The sequence below is a fragment of the Canis lupus genome, chromosome 2, assembly GCF_003254725.2.
Source record: "Canis lupus dingo isolate Sandy chromosome 2, ASM325472v2, whole genome shotgun sequence".
Taxonomy (NCBI): Eukaryota; Metazoa; Chordata; class Mammalia; order Carnivora; family Canidae; genus Canis; species Canis lupus.
In genome coordinates this window covers 26,703,980-26,720,317 of record NC_064244.1, presented here as the reverse complement: position 1 = coordinate 26,720,317, position 16,338 = coordinate 26,703,980, and the positions used below count along the sequence as shown (strand labels likewise).

The window sequence follows — 16,338 nt, the reverse complement described above, 5'->3', positions numbered from 1 at the left end:
GTTACATTATAGACAGCACAATTTGAAAAATATTTTATGTGGGGATGTGGATGGGATTTTAGAAAAATTTTTTAGCCTCATTTGGAACCACAAATAAAATGTCGCTATGGATTGTTTTTGTATCACTGCTCTTCTTGCCTTTCCCAGGCATCCAATGTCTACCCACCATTTTCCAGTGACCCCAGACCCTGCTCACAACAGGCTCCTACCCGAACCTTACCCCCTGGCAGTACTTGTGTTCTAAACCTTCTTCGTCCCCAGTGTTCCATCAGGTTACTTCAGTTATGTCCCATTTTCTCAGTCTCCTTACCTCAAAAAGTAGAAGAGAGTTGTTCATTTGTTAGCTTTACAGCCTTAAAAATATTTTGGTGGCAACATTTTGAAAGACACTGCCTTTATCCGAGGCATAAATGAAGTGGTCAGAATGCCAAGCACTATTGCATGTAGTCCATGAAATGTGTAGAGGCAGAAATAGCTCTGTCCTGTCCTGTAGATCATCCCACATGTACCATCGACTGCATGTAGAGATGGCCCCAATAAAAAGATCCTCAACTCTTAGAAGTAGGTGGTCAGATGTTATTACTGAGGTTTTGCAGATGAGAAAACTTAGATGTAGGAGAACTCAGCAAGCTGTGTGAGGTAGACTCATGGCACCTGGTAACAGATGGTACACGTGGTTTTGGTCTTAACACCCCCCCCCCCCCACCCTGCCCCTGGCCATGTCCTCATATCCCCGGCTGTGGCTGTGTGTATCTTGTACCAATCCCTGCCATGGCGCTTGAGCTGATGGACACAAAATGTGGTTGATTCTTAAGGATGAGAAATCATGTCCTTTTTTACTTCATATAGGATTGAACAGAGTACTTGCCACAGGGGTCTTCAGAAGACATCCAGTAGATGAGTGAGTGAATGAATAATAGCAAGAGTGAGTCCCTTCGAAGAACTGGCGACAATAAATAGCCACAATATCCAGATAGACAGCAAGGGGTTTTTTGAAAAAATATGCATTCTAAATGAATCCTTTCATATTTGTTAATAAAAGAGGAATCTATTATAAAAACAGGATGTGTAAACTAATAAGAGAATAAGTTAAGTTTCTGTCGTAATTGCTAGAAATTTTTGCATGTATATTTCTAAGAAAAATCACAAGAAATCTGATTTTAAATACATTTAACTTTTGGTGAAATACATGCAGATAGCATTTTATTGTCCGTATATGTAAAGTTTAGAAATGCAAGTATAGTTTCTGCCTATTTTGAGATCATGCCACTAAATTTTAAAGTTGCATGCATCTGTGTAGTTAATGAGATAAAAAGCTTTCAGTGCCATATGAAAACAATTTCCTTCTCCCCCCCCCCCAAAGTCCATGAGCTTTTTAGATTATAGTGTTTCTTTAAAGGCATTTATTATTCTACTTAAAAAGATATTTTGTTCTAAGTCAATATTTATAGTAGCTTAGAATTAACCCATTAAAAAGCCTTTTGGTGTGTTCAGGCCTCATTGTCTTGTTTTGTCTTTTGTTTGAGAAGTTTGGTAAAGAAGTATGTTTTTTTCATTACTCATCTGGGAAATGTAGCAAGTGTGGATTATTTATTTGTGTCATTAATGAGGGAAAATTGGAGTGGAGTTTGTAGGGACTCCCCGATCCGCATCAACATCTGTGAAAGTTTTAAAAAGATGGACATTACCACAGACCCGTCCTATTTCTGATATGCAAGTAGAAGGGAACTTGGTAGTTGTTCGCAGTCACACACTGAAGGAAAATGTTAATTGGGTGAAACTGGGTGAAGGGTATTCATGACTTCGTAGTGTTCTTACAACTTTTCTGTAAGTTTGAAATTATTTCAAATTAAAAGGTTAAAATGTAATTTTGCGATCAGATATTGACCTGGAATCATGGATTGTCTAAATGAGAAGACACCTAAGAGATCATCTCTATCTCATTCTTTTTCCACATCTTATGATAAGATACAGAATTTGCTAGCCAGTTAAGTATCTTTCAAATTGTATTTCTCACCATGGTGATAAATTTGCACTGAGTCATTCACATTATTTCTCCTCATTTCCTTTTTTTGACAAACAAGAAAGCATCCCACATATATGTGCAAAACTCTGGCAGAATGAAACGTTGCTTATTTATTAATATGACAGGGTTTCCTTAGATTGAACTATAGCATTTATATCATTTATAATTGTAGATTGAAGTATAGCATATATATATGCATATATATATGTATGTAAATTGTAGTGAATTTATATGAAGAACAGGGTTGTAGATAGCGAGCATGAGCCTTTACCAGAGACTTGACTTTTTTTTTTTTAAATAAAGGTTCCTATACTGCTTTAAGTGTGGTTCTTAATGTGTCTCTTTTCTTATTGTCGTATTTTTTTTCCTAAAAGCGTGGGAGTTATAATTTATAGTATTCTTTGAAGAATGATAGTAGTAATGATCAATTACAACAGATACCACAGTTTCAAACAAGTTCTCACACACAAAGGATAGTCAAATCAAAAGTCTTATCCCTATTAACGTTAGCCAAACTTTAACACAAGTAGAATAGAAAATATCAGCTTTGTTAAGAATTCCTTAATATACCTTTAGCAGCATCAACATTAACACTTGTCCAGAAGTAGCTTCCCTTACTAAAATATCTATTATCCTTAAACAGTGTCCCTAGCAGCTCTGGACTGCTTTCATTGGAGGATAGTTATTAGGCCAGATAGAGGAGGTGATATCCACTTGACCTGCAGATGCTAACTCTGGACTTACGCTGTTATGTGGTTTTTGAGAGATTATAGTGAAGAGGGTTGGGTTGTTGTTGTTGTTTCTAATCTTCTCAAAAAGGATTGCAGAGGGCAGCCCGGGTGGCTCAGGGGTTTGGCGCCCCACTTCGGCCTAGGGCCCGATCCTGGAGACCTGGGATTGAGTTCCATGTCGGGCTCACTGCATGGAGCCTCCTTCTCCTTCTGCCTGTGTCTCTGCCTCTCTCTCTCTCTCTCTCTCTCTCTGTCTCTTGTGAATAAATAAATAAAATCTTAAAAAAAAAAAAAAAAAGGATTGCAGAGTTAACTTTATAATGTATAGCTCTGTTATTGACCAGCATTATTATTTAGTAGTTTGAATAGTGAACTCTAACTAATTGTTCTAGCTAAAAAAGCAAAAACAAACCAGACCTTTCATCTGGAGAACCTGTAACTGACTCTCTTTGTGTTGGTCCAAGGGCTTCCCTCAAAGGCCCTGTCTGGGGGACTCACCTCCTAGAGCTGATCTAGATCTAGAATTAGAAGAGTAAGATATACTTTAACATATTCTAAAGGGCCCTGCCTAAGCCAAACCTTCCTCTTCCTGCTTTGGCATCATTGGGATTTATGAACTTCTGTGAGGTAGAAGGAGGGTCTTTGGAATTTAGAAATATTACAGTAATAAGTACTCTAAAATGTTTTATTCGTTCACTTGGAGAATATCATAACACTGTCTTCTTTCTCATTTTTTCATGTTTGCCTATTAGCAGTTTGAGCAGATTTGAGGTCCATCTTGTCATTCTAATAAAGATAGGGCTGGAAAGGGCTATTCAATTTTTCTGAGTTGTGTAGATCCAGGACAGGAATCTGAAAACTCCTCTGTAAAAGACCAGATGGTAAATGTCCTAGACTTGCTTGTTGCTTATGTAACCAGAGCACAGCAGAATCCAAAGCGGGAGGGTGATCATTTCTAGTTGCTCAAAAAAAGTGTCATGGGAGCGAGAACACCTGATTGGATGCTAAGAAGAGATAGTCACCAAAGTGTGGGGGGCAGAGCGTTCCAGGCAGAGGGAGCTGCATGTGCAGAGTTGCTGAGGGGAGGCCTAGAGAAACTGTCAGTCGCGTGGCTGGAATGGCAGAGTGTTTGGGACGCAGTGCAAGGTGAGGTTAATTATGGAATCAGATGATGGAGCACCATATAGGTAGTGCTGGGGAAATTGGGTTCATTTTACATTTTAGAATACTGCTTTTCAACCTGCTGAAACAAAAAAACAAAAGCCTTTGTAGAAGCTCAGTATGTGAAATAGATCATCTTAGGGGTAACCATTCCATTTGATAGAGACTAGGGGACCCAGTCTGTACTGTGTGGTGCTCTGAAGGGGCTCCACAGAACCCTCAGGCTTCAGGGAACTCCTCTGGCAAAGTAGTGCTGTAGGGACCTATGAAACGTTCTTAGGACAGGGAATGTGATAGGCTTGGATTTGTGGTTTCAGAAGATCAGCGTAGGCAATGTGAAAGACAGGAACTGGAGGCAGAGAGACTATTTAGAAGACAGAGGAAAAGTGCTAAGGATTCAAACTAACAGTAATAGCGATGGGGAGAGTGTGCTATAGGAAAGTAGAAAACTGTGTTCACAATGTGAAAATGGAGAAACAAAGAAGTAGTCTGGAAGGATGTTTCTGACTTAGGGTTGTGAACGGGTGATAGTGTCATTCTCAAGTCCTGCTAACAGTCCTTATGTCCAAATTTGTCTTGTGCTGGTCATCTTTACCTGTTCACCCAACTCTGTGTCTAGGGCTTGAGCTGATTAATAGTCATCTTCCTTCTCTGCTTATTTCTCTTAATGACTGCATGCTCACTCACCAGGACTCAGAGCCTTGAGATGGTGCTTGACTCTTTCCTCCATTCTTAGACCTAATCATTTATTAGATTCCATTCATTCTGTGTTCAAAAATGTCATCTACCTCTATTGCTTCCTGTTGTTACCACTATTCTAGTTCAGACCCGGTTGTAACTTACCTACATCAATTCAGTGACCCCTAACTTGTCACCTCTCCATTATTAGGTTACCTCCCATTTGTCATGTATGTTCTTGCCAGAATAATTTGCTAACATATACCCTGTGATTTTTCTTCCTTGTCTAAAAATCTTCACCAGGTCCAAACTACCAGTAGAACAAAGATCTACTTTGTTTTTTTTTTCTGGAATTCAAAGCTTCTAAGATCTGGATGCCACCTTAGTAAGCTTACTTTGTACTACTCCCCATCTTGCATCCTACTTGCCAGATGAATTAATCCCTGGCTCCCTGTGTTCCACCTCCATCTCTTAGGCATCTATTCCCTCTCCCTATACATCACCATTCCTAGTCTCTAAATATCTAAAGCACTTACCTAATAAGTAAAAATCTTCCTTAGATCTTTAATATCACAGTAATCTGTTTCTGCTTTGAACTGCTGTAGCTCTTTATCTGTCTTATAGTACAAACCACTTTCTATGTGCAATCCACATTTTGTCCCTGTGCTAAACTGTAATATGCTTAGTTAATATGTGTAGAAAGAAAGAAAGTGATCTTAAAGCAACTTACTCAAGTAGGCAGGGCAAGTAACATTAGCCTCTTTTGAAAGGTCATGAAACAGGCTGAAGGAGTTAAGAGATTGCCTACAGCCTGTTGCTCTGTGGTGCCAGAATGCTAGCAGAAACACTCTCTCTCTAATGCCCAAGCCAGTATGTATGCCATTGCACCATGCTGTCTCTGAAAGTGGCCAACATCAAGCAAACAAAACAGAAGACATAACAGCTTATGAATCATATCCAGGTTGGATGCTTGCATTTTCTAAACTCCCAAGAATCAACATTTGTTATAAGAGTCCTTAAAAAAACTATGCTTTTTTTGTCATTTCTGAGGATAGTAGTCATAAAATAACCCATCTCCTGATCTTTAGAAGTATGTATGTGGTGGCAGGGGGCAGGGGTGCACATGTATGCACACCTGTACACAAGAAGAAGAAGGAAGAGAAAGACCATATTTAGTCAGGTTAGGAATACAGTTAAGGAAGCAAACAGGAACTACTTAGCAAACTCCAGATCTTGAAAGTAGGCCAAATCACTTGAAAAGAAAATAATCAGTCTGGATATCCAGTCACCACTCTTCAAAGAGCGATGATGTGCAAGTTTAGAAGATCCTTGAAGATTTACCACTTTACTACTCTCTAAACACTATGAATAATTCCCTTTCTTGCCTAGGAATCATATTTTAAACATCATTTTTATTTGTTAGGGTTTTCTAAATATTCCACTAATACCTCTTTTCTTTTCCTTTACCAGAAGAAGAAGAAGAGCAGGTGCCCACTGATGGTGGTACGTCAGCAGAAGCCATGCAAGTTCCCTTGGAGGAGGAGGATGAATTGGAAGAGGAGGAAATTATTAATGATGAGAATTTCTTGGGTAAGAGACCGTTGGATAGTCCCGAAGCTGAAGAAATGCCTGCCATCAAGCGACCACGGCTATTAAGCACTAAAGGGGACACGCTGGATATAGTAGTATTGGAAGCTCGAGAACCCCTCAGCTCAATAAATACCCAAAAGATTCCTCCAATGCTCTCTCCAGTCCACGTACAGGACAGTACAGACCTAGCACCACCATCACCAGAGCCACCAATGTTGGCTCCAGTTGCAAAATCACAAATGCCAATCACAAAACCATTAGAAACAAAGTCATTTACGCCTAAAACAAAGACTAAAAGTAGTTCCCCAGGACAGAAGACTAAATCGCCTAAAACTACCCAGTCACCAGCAATGGTCGGAAGTCCTATTCGGTCACCAAAAACTATATCCAAAGAGAAGAAATCTCCCGGACGCTCTAAGAGCCCCAAGAGCCCCAAGAGTCCCAAGGTTATGACTCATATTCCCCAAGCACCTGTCAGACCTGAAACACCAAATAGGACTCCTTCAGCTACGATAAGTGAAAAACTCAATAAAGAGACCATTCAGGTAAAACAAATACAGACCCCTCCAGATGCTGGGAAACTCAACAATGAGAATCAGCCGAAGAAGGCCATTGTGACAGATAAGACGATCGATGACTCTATCAATGCTGTGATTGCACGGGCTTGTGCTGAACGAGAGCCAGACCCTTTCGAGTTTTCTTCTGGATCAGAATCAGAAGGAGACCTCTTTACCAGCCCTAAGAGAATTTCAGGTTCAGAATGTACTACTCCAAAAGCCTCCACATCCTCCAACAATTTCACTAAGTCAGGATCCACTCCTCTGCCTCTTTCGGGTGGAACTTCAAGTTCCGACAACTCATGGACAATGGACGCATCCATTGATGAGGTCGTGCGTAAAGCAAAAATGGGAGCCCCTCCAGCCGTGCCTCCCGGCTTTCCCTACATCTCTTCTCCTTCGGTGTCTCCTCCCACCCCAGAACCTCTGCACAAGGTGTACGAGGAAAAAACCAAACTGCCCTCATCCGTGGAAGTCAAAAAGAAGTTGAAAAAGGAACTGAAGACCAAAATGAAGAAGAAGGAGAAGCAGAGAGATAAGGAAAGGGAAAGGGACAAAAGCAAGGAGAAGAGTAAAGAGAAAGACAAAGTGAAAGAAAAAGAGAAGGAGAAGGAGAGCACCAAGGAAACCAAGTACCCCTGGAGGGAATTTCTTAAAGACGAAGAGCCAGATCCCTATAAGTTTAAAATAAAAGAATTTGAAGATGTTGATCCAAAAGTGAGGTTGAAAGACGGCATGGTGAGAAAGGAGAGAGAGAAGCATAAAGATAAGAAGAAAGACCGAGACAAAGGCAGAAGGGATAAAGAGAAGAGAGAGCGGGAGAAGGCTAAGGAGAAGGGGCGGGAGGAGAGGCCCCGAGCGGCACCGGCGCCCCTGGTGCTGCCCCCGAAGGACGCGCCGCTGCCCCTGTTCAGCCCCGCTGCCACCGCCAGGGTCCCCGCTACCCTGCCCGCCTTGTCCTCAGTGCTCCCTGACAAACTGTTTGAAGACAAGGAGAAGCCCAAGGAGAAGGAAAGGAAAAAGGACAAAAAGGAAAAGAAGAAAAAGAAAGAGAAAGAGAAGGAGAAGGAGAAAAAAGACAAGGAGAGGGAGAGAGAGAAGAGGGAGAGAGAGAAGAGAGAAAAGGAGAAGGAGAAGCACAGGCATGAAAAAGTAAGCATCCGGCCTTGGCCGGCTCGGTCCAGAAACAGTCCCGCTGAGAGAGGCAGGTAGACGAAGGCCACGGTGGTGTCCGTGTTCTGGCTGTGCACTGCCCTCCAGTGAACCAGAGGGCGAATCATGTGCTTGTGAGATTTCATGTTAATTCTTAAGACCCCTAAACTTGTAACCAAGCCCCTCTGTGCTGAAAATGTTACAGATTCATAGCCCAAGAGGGAGCTAATCAAAGACTATAAGCCCTCTCGTAAACAGACTAATCTCTGGCAGTTACAAAAAAAAAATCCATCATCTTCACCTGTAAATAATATTTTTATAATTATCAAGTGTAGCATACACTGCTTTGTACCCAAATATCAGGTACCCAAAAAAAGACAGCATCCATTTGACAGAGGGCAGTGTTTTCAGAGGACAGAGCTAGGCCCATGGAGTCCCTCCTGAAGGAGGGTGAGCTGGGTTGGCAAGTGTTTGGGGTTATGACTGTCTACTACTTTCTGTAGCATCTCTTGTCCTCCTCTTTTCTGCTTTTATAAGATTAGGACATGTTTCCGAGTATCTAGGCTGATCGGGCAGCCTGGCTGGTGAGCAGAGAATAATTCCAGGTATTTTACAACATAAGTAAGTCAGTCTTTCATAGAGTACAGCCAAGGAGACTGATGCATATCCTGCAGGTCTGTAGAAACTGAGACCTCAAGCCATTGGACCCAGGATGTGACCTCTGCTTTTATAGTTTTGCTCTTCAGTCCATGGTTCCTTGGATTACAGTGGTTGGTTGGTCTGAAAATTTCTTTTAAATTTTCTTAAAAAGTCTAACTATTCACGGTGTCTCACACAAATTCTCAGAAACCCTTTCCCTGCCTCTTGAAAAGCAGTCTTCTTGGAGGTTGGCCAGAAAGAATACATAGTAATTTTTTCCACATAATAAACTAAGATGTATTTAACACACAGCAGATCTATTACCAGCATTTTTGCAATATTTCAAAATTCATACTTACCTAGAAAAGTTAGTTTAGCTGACAAGCACTAATGGCAGCTCTCACATCTTTCTGCCTACCTTTATGCTTTTTCTGTCCCCCTTGGCTATTCCAAAATATGAAGAAGTAGAATGGAAATCCTGATACTAAAAACTGAACATCAAGTTAACAAGACACAGAAATCCAACTCTTGTTTCCATTTTCAAAATCATCTTATCATTCTGATATTTTCATGTGGCACCTGGCACTTGCACGTACCTTATTTTCTCCTTCTAACATACCTGTGCCTGATGTCCAGCAGGTATCGTTACCAATATTTGTGGACAAGAAAGTAAGTCTGAGGGGGTGACTTGTCCAAGATCAAGGTCACACAACCAGCAAAAGCCAGGTCACTGACACAGAGATATTTTCTTCATGGTCTCGAAATGTTTATTGCTGGAGATCTTGCCCAGCAGCAGTTATCACTTACCTGTCATGTACCTAGCACCTTGGCAGCTGAGCCCTCAGTAGATCAAACAGGGTACTGTTGCTTTCATCACCATCTTAACTTTGGAAAGTCAATGGAGTTGTTTCAACGGCCATTATGACTTTGAGTAAAGCCCATCAGATTAGGTTTGTAACAGCAATCCTTGCCTTTCCACCTGACTTTGGGAAAGAAAAGTCCCTCAGACTAACTTGGTTGGAGGTAAAGGCTCAGTTACAAGTTTGCTAGACTTTACCGTAACAGAAGAAAACAAGTCCTTGTATCACATTTGATGGGTTAAGGCTCAGATGAATGACAAAAGATAAAAATTTATAAAAGTTGGCTATCATATAAGGCTTTCAAAATAATAAATAGTCTTGTCTCTAGAGTTAAACCTGAGTTCACAGCTTGACATTTTTAGCTGTATGACACTGGGCAAGTTACTTTTATAATAAATGAGAGTACATCTGAGATGTGCTCAGTACTGTATCTGGCACATACGTAAGTAAATGCCCAGTCAGTGTGGATCATACTGAAGATGGAGGCAACTAATATTATTTCATTTTTGAATCAACCCATAAAATATAGTAACATGTTTGCTACTTCACTGGACCAGACTAGCTAACTTACATTTGATGGGCCGGGGGGGAAGGGGGCGTCAGCTGTGCTTAGCACTGTTGAAAAATGATCTCTCCTTCCCTGGCATCCTTTTAAAGTTTAGCTCTTGATGGAGGTAGGAGAGGATAAAGGCCAGGGCAGCCCATGCAGATGCCACTGACAAGGTGCAGAAATTGAGACATGAACGTAAACCTTGACTTCTCCTTTTTCAACTCTACATGTTCCTCCCCGAGCATCAAGACATACAAGTAAATGAAAGTATACATAGCATTGAAGAATTCCTTTACATATCCGCAGATCAAAATAAGGCACATTTTAGCTGCCCTGAGAAAATGTCTTTTGTCACAAAAATGAGGGCCACAGTGTCGTCCTTCCTTCCCATCCTGACCAGCTCACAAGAGCAACTCACAGATGTTGACCCAGATCAGCAAGCAAGGGCATTGTTTTAATAAAAGAAAAACATCTCCCCGTATTTATTTAACCTGCCTATAAAGTTTTTACCAGCCACATCCACATTATCAACACAAAAACCAGTAAAGGTACCATTAATTAGATGGAGATCTGCATGGTAAGTTGAAGGAGGCATGGGCTCTGGAATCCAGCAAATCTGACTTAAGATCCAGGGCATGTTTTGTAGTTTCTTTACTCCTTAGGTGCTCCATCTTTAAAGCAGGGATGTGGTGACATTCAATGAAAGGCAGCAAAAAAAAAAAAGAAAAAAAAAAAAAAGAAGAAAGGCAGCAAAACACTAATTCTTAATATTTATTGAGTAATTACTACATGCTAAACATCATGCAAGCACTACATGTAAGTTTAACTTCTTACCACAATTCTATAAGGTAGATACCATAATCATTATCACCTTAAGATGAGAAATTGAGGCTTGGAGAGATTAATAAGGTGGCCGGTGGCCCATGATCATACACCTCAGAAGTGATAGAACATGAGCCACCATGTCAACCCAGGCTGTCAGATGCTATATAATTGATGTTCTTAACCACTACGCTTTCCTACATTAAATTAAAAATGGATTAATTGAAATTATGTAAGGCACCTGGCTCAGTGGTGCATCATCAGGAGAAAAAATTGTTTTTCTAGTAGTGGTAATAATCCACAGTGTAATGATTCATGCACAATTTGTGTTCCTCATGTGCAGTAATATACACTAGTCAAGGTTAGGAGTCTGATCTTTCAGCTCTTTAAAATAGAACCAAACTAACTTTTTATGGAAAACATATCAAGAGCAATTATGCTGTGCAGTCACAAGCATAACATGATAGCTTCGGCAGTGATAAACCTGATGGTATATTTCAGAGCAGTTAAAATTCTCTGTTTGTGCTTGTGTCAGTGTGTGTACCACATGACTTGGATTTTTGAAGTTTAGAGGAATGTTACAGGACTACTTTAGTTCAAATTGACTTTTGGTATTTTTAAGTGTTTTTTAGAAGGAGGATTACTGTGAAAAAATTAAATAAGAAATATCTCATTTGTTACTGGAACTGAACAGTTGTCCATATAACCTGATACAGAATGTAAACCAAAATCCACCTGTCAAATTTGAAAATATGTTTTTATGCCCTTGATCTGAGAAGGCACAGTAGAATGTCATCCAAACAATGATGATGTCACAACCTGCAGATAAATAGGCCCAGTGCTGGCCCACCGAAGATCATGGGCTTTGCCAGTCAGACCTACTTAACTATGAATTCTGGCTCTACCACTTATTAGTTATTCACCAGCCTCTTCAAACCTCTCTGACCCTCTGCTCCCTTCCCTCTGTCTCCTTCCCAGTCAATACCAAGAAGAGATGGCATCATCATAAAGTATAACCTCTGCTTAGAAATGAGTTTCATACCTTCTCCAAGAATATTTTGGCTTATAGAGGCCTTCTCTTTTCCCCTCTCATTGAAGACTCCAAGTGAAGACCAGCTGGTGTCATTTAAGATGACTCTTCAGTATTTCCTTAAAACAAGTCAATTATATTGATGATCAACCCACAGATAATTGATATTTGCTAAATGGAAAGGTCGTAAATTCTGTAAAGGATTCCCCCAATTTTTATCCTATATATTGATGAATGTTATTTTGAGCCAAAATCAGCTACTGGATGAACTAATCCAGATGGTAAATGATACCATCTGCTGGTATATGATACCATCACTAAGCTGCTTAGTGAGTGCATATGAGCACCAGACCTGGCCAGAATTCTATGAATTAATCCTCCCAAAAGCTTGGAGGGTTTGGTGCTGTTACTGCTATTTTGAGTTGAGCAAACTGCATAGAAAGGTCAAGTAGCTTGCTGTAGCTGATGGGTGGAAGAGCCAGGACTTGGCCCCAGGTCTGCATGAGTGGTGTCTGTGTTCTTTGTCACCCACAACACCCTTCTCAGTTAGTCACCTCAGATGAGAGGAGCTGATGAGAAGGCTAACCATAGTTTCACACTCAGAAATTAGGTGAACATTTTGAGTTGAGAAAATTGTAGTCCCTGGAGAGACCTTAGAGAACTCCTCTTCAACCACTATATTTCAGAGTATGGGCGATGGCGATCTTTTGCGCTTTAATGACTTCAGTAATCAGAACAATTACAATGGTTCATGGTTCTTTAATCTAGCTCCAACTCCCTTAGCATTTGCCCTCAAATAATCTTTTATTGAACTTAAACAATTTGTTCTTTAGAGAACACCAAAGAGTCCTACTGGTTGGATAAAGGTTGGACAAAAGGTTGCCATTGTTCCTCCATCTGTTTAGAACAAAGTACTTTCCTTTCCAGTTTTTTCTCATCAGCTCTCATCATTAACTAGTGAAATGAAGGATTTTTACTCAATCCAGTAGCCCAGTAAAAAGAGGAAGATACTCTCTTCCTGTTTCTTACAACTCTCTGTCCCAAGGGGAAGCCAGTCACCTAACATTTTCTTGAGTGTGTTGGAATCAGTAGCCATTTACCAGAGACCATCTCCAGGTCTGGGTGTGAATGAACTTGAGCGAAAGCAGAATCCTGCCTTCTGTTTCAGTTTTCCTTGCTGGATTCCACTTGTCATACTTGACCACACTGTAGAATTTCCTTCTGACTGTCTTTTTAATGTCTTAAACAGTTTATCAGTACTGAGACCACGCTTCTAAATTGAACCAATGTAAAGACCTTAATTGCTAAGAAAGACAATACGATGCTCGCCAGTCATCATAATTCCACATCCAAAATGTTAGCTTATTAAAAATAGCTCTTCATCAGTACTATTTCTGGATATTTTGCTGACATATTAGCATAGATGGGAATCTGAACTAGCATTCGCTGAACTTGCTATTCCTCTATCTAGCACACATTTTTTTAAGTGAAAGAAGTTTAACGTTAAAAAAAAATAGAAAATAAAAACTTGGCCAGATTATATTGACAAAGCTGCCCATTACCTTTGCAGAAAGTCCCTGTCAGAAGATAAACTTTAAAGCTGGAATGCATGAAAGAGTTCCAAGATAGAATTTAAATTTAAACTGATTCTTTATAGATAAGCTTTTTAAAAATCCACCTCTTTGCTTCAAGTCAGGATTTTAAAAATAAATTTCCCCTTTAAATCTCTTGAGCGATTTTCATTTTTTGCAAGGCCGCACTGCTGGTGTCCTGGAAAAATGGAGAGTTAGAGCTTTATCAGTTGGTGCCCTGAGGTATGTGGCAAAGAAGCTAAATCCTTGAAGATTAGCAAAAAAAATGCAGCACATGGCAATAAGGGGCTTATATGACTACTAGTATTAGTTCAGGTGAAAGCAGTATTGCTTATACATAAAACTGGACAAATCCACTGACAATGTATTTTTAGTTAGCTACAAAGGAGTCTTCTATTACTGGACTTTGCTCTTTGGTGGATTGGGAAGCTTAGTAATCCACTGTAAATGCTCTGCGCGCCCCAATTCTCAGCTCACTCTCAAGTGCAGTGCTTTTATTTTAACCCTTAGAAGCTCATGTTGTCCCCAGAGTTTGGCTTCATGCCATTAAAATGTGGCATTAGTCGAATGGTTTTAAGTAATTCCAAATAATTGTCATTTGTTTAGTGATTTCTGAGAAGGACATGTGAGAAGTTACTTTATGAATGCAGGAAATGTCTTTGTTTTTATTTTGGTAGGCATTTTGGATAAAGTTAATGTAAACAGAAGTCTGGTAAATTCTAATTTAGAAATGATATTTTGTGTATCTGTATTATTAGCATCCTCATTAATATTTTTGAATATTATCCGTAGGTTAAATCCTATTTAGCTTCTTTAAGAATGAAATTGATGTTTTAAGTATTTGTTGGGAGGGCTACTCTCTGTCCTGGTTTGCCTAGGACAATCCCAGTTTACACACTTTTTTGGCGTAAATAATAGCTCCTACTCTCACTCTCAAAGATGTCTCTGGATGATGTGGTCACCCTAATTTTACCCAAGGAAAAGTTTGGAGCTAAGGTAACAGGGTTCTGAATCATTCATTAATTCCACACGTTTACAAAATATCTTTTTTCTTCAGGGCACATATATACCATTTTTAATTGGACTTACAAGATGTATCTCTGTTTTTGTTTGCTTCTTTTTTTACATATAGTATCATTTAAACTTTTTAAATAGTATAACATAAATAACCATGTCTTGATTCTTTTACCTTGACAAGTTATTTAAGATGGCATCAACAACCCAGCCAGTTTAATAAGCACCTCTATTTACATCTTAAAAAGAAAAAAAAAAAGCCAGTTTAGTTGAATGGAGGTGAGGCCAAAGTCAATCACAATTTCCATATAAACTAGTTAGCCTTACATAGAGAAAAATGATTTTACAACCAACCCTGGGGGCACGTGAGTGGGTCAGTTAGTTAAGAATCTGACTCTTGATTTTGGCTAAGGTCATGATCTCAGGGTCATGAGATTGAGCCCTAGTCTGGCTCTGCTTTGGACATGGGTCTGCTTAAGATCCTCTCTCTCCTTCCCTCTGCCCCTCACCTCTCCTGCCTCTCTCTCTCCCTTTCTAAAAACAACAACAACCAACACTAGCCATTTCACAAATATATGTCATTCATCATAAAAGACATTTACAAGAAAGTGAGTAGCCAGCTCCATGTAAGACACCACCATTACCGGAACAAAGGACTCGGCAACATGGTAGAGGTGAGAGTGAACTTAGTGTCAGGAGACCTACAGGTAGATCATTTACTTACTAAACAGAGTTCAAAGAGCAAACTGGATCACATATATGGAACACACTTGGTGCTATGCAGGTGTGAGTTATGATTATTGTGTAGTGTGATATGGACCAAACGACAGTGTGAAATATGGTAATGGTAAAGATCTTTTTCAAGGTAGAGCAGCTTTATTTTTAAATAAAGCTTAAGGAAGGGTTAAGTGATTAAATAATATTGCAGGCTGAAGGAATGTGGAATATTACTCATAATTTATAACCATATTACCCTAAAGTTTTTTAGAATTAAGGAAATATAGGAACTGTATGTAATTTTCCATTCTCTGAAACAAAACAACCGAATCCAATCCTAGTTTTGCTCTTTGTGTGACCTTAGAACAGAAAAAGGAAAAGGAAAAATGATTGCTTCATATATGATACCTTTCCCTGTAAAACAGAAACCATAATGCCTACCCCCTCATGTTTGTTTAAAAAAAAAAAAAAAAACTCTATGAGAACATCTAAAAAATATCCAATCACAATGCCTGGCAAGCAGCAGGCAGTTTAAAATGTTTGTTCTGGATATATTTGTCTGTTCTCCTACAGATAATACAGAAAGGTGAGAAAAGTAGAGAAATCTTAATAGTTTACAAAATAGACCAAACTATTGGTTTTTCAGATTTGTTTAGATACGGAACCCTCTGTTAAAAGAGTTGGAGGAAGTGGGTACAAACCCTAGCTAGTTATCCATGGGTCTTGCTCTTATTGCCCCGCCCCCACCCTCCGTGGCCCTTGGTCCCCTAGAGCCTTAAGGAAAACCACTGGGATATACTGTCCAAAGAACTGGGCAAGTGGATGAGACATGCATCAAAAGTGACCATTTGGAGGAGCAGGCTTTCATGAGAAAGTTGACAAGTTAAAGTTTAGATGTGGTGAGATGAAACGCTTAAAGGATATTGAGTTGAAAATGTTGAGTAGGTAATATTCTATTGTGGTCTTGGGCTCAATCAGTGCTAGTCTAGAGATGGAAATTTTGAAGTCATGGCATATTGTAAAACCTACCATTGAAACCATGAACATGGATAATACACCCACTGAAGAAAGTGTAGAAGGCCAAGAGGACGTGGTCAAGCAGAGGACTTAGTAGAGGAGAAGGAAAGGGGGCCAGTGAGACCCCCAGTGGAAAGCATACTAGGACATCAGGAAATGACTGATTTCCAGGTTTCAGTGGCCTGGTTGGGAGAGAAAGTAG

The 16,338-nt window shown here is 39.8% G+C and overlaps 1 protein-coding gene across 2 annotated transcripts in view; it reads left to right on the top strand.

The window, feature by feature from the left end:
* TAF3 (TATA-box binding protein associated factor 3) overlaps positions 1-16,338 on the top strand; it is a 180,437-nt gene that overhangs the window by 126,889 nt on the left and 37,210 nt on the right. For both annotated transcript variants that reach the window (XM_025445067.3, XM_025445068.3), the window contains exon 3: positions 6,067-7,895. In XM_025445067.3, the coding sequence (XP_025300852.1) occupies positions 6,067-7,895 (1,829 nt within the window). The remainder of the gene's footprint in view (positions 1-6,066; positions 7,896-16,338) is intronic.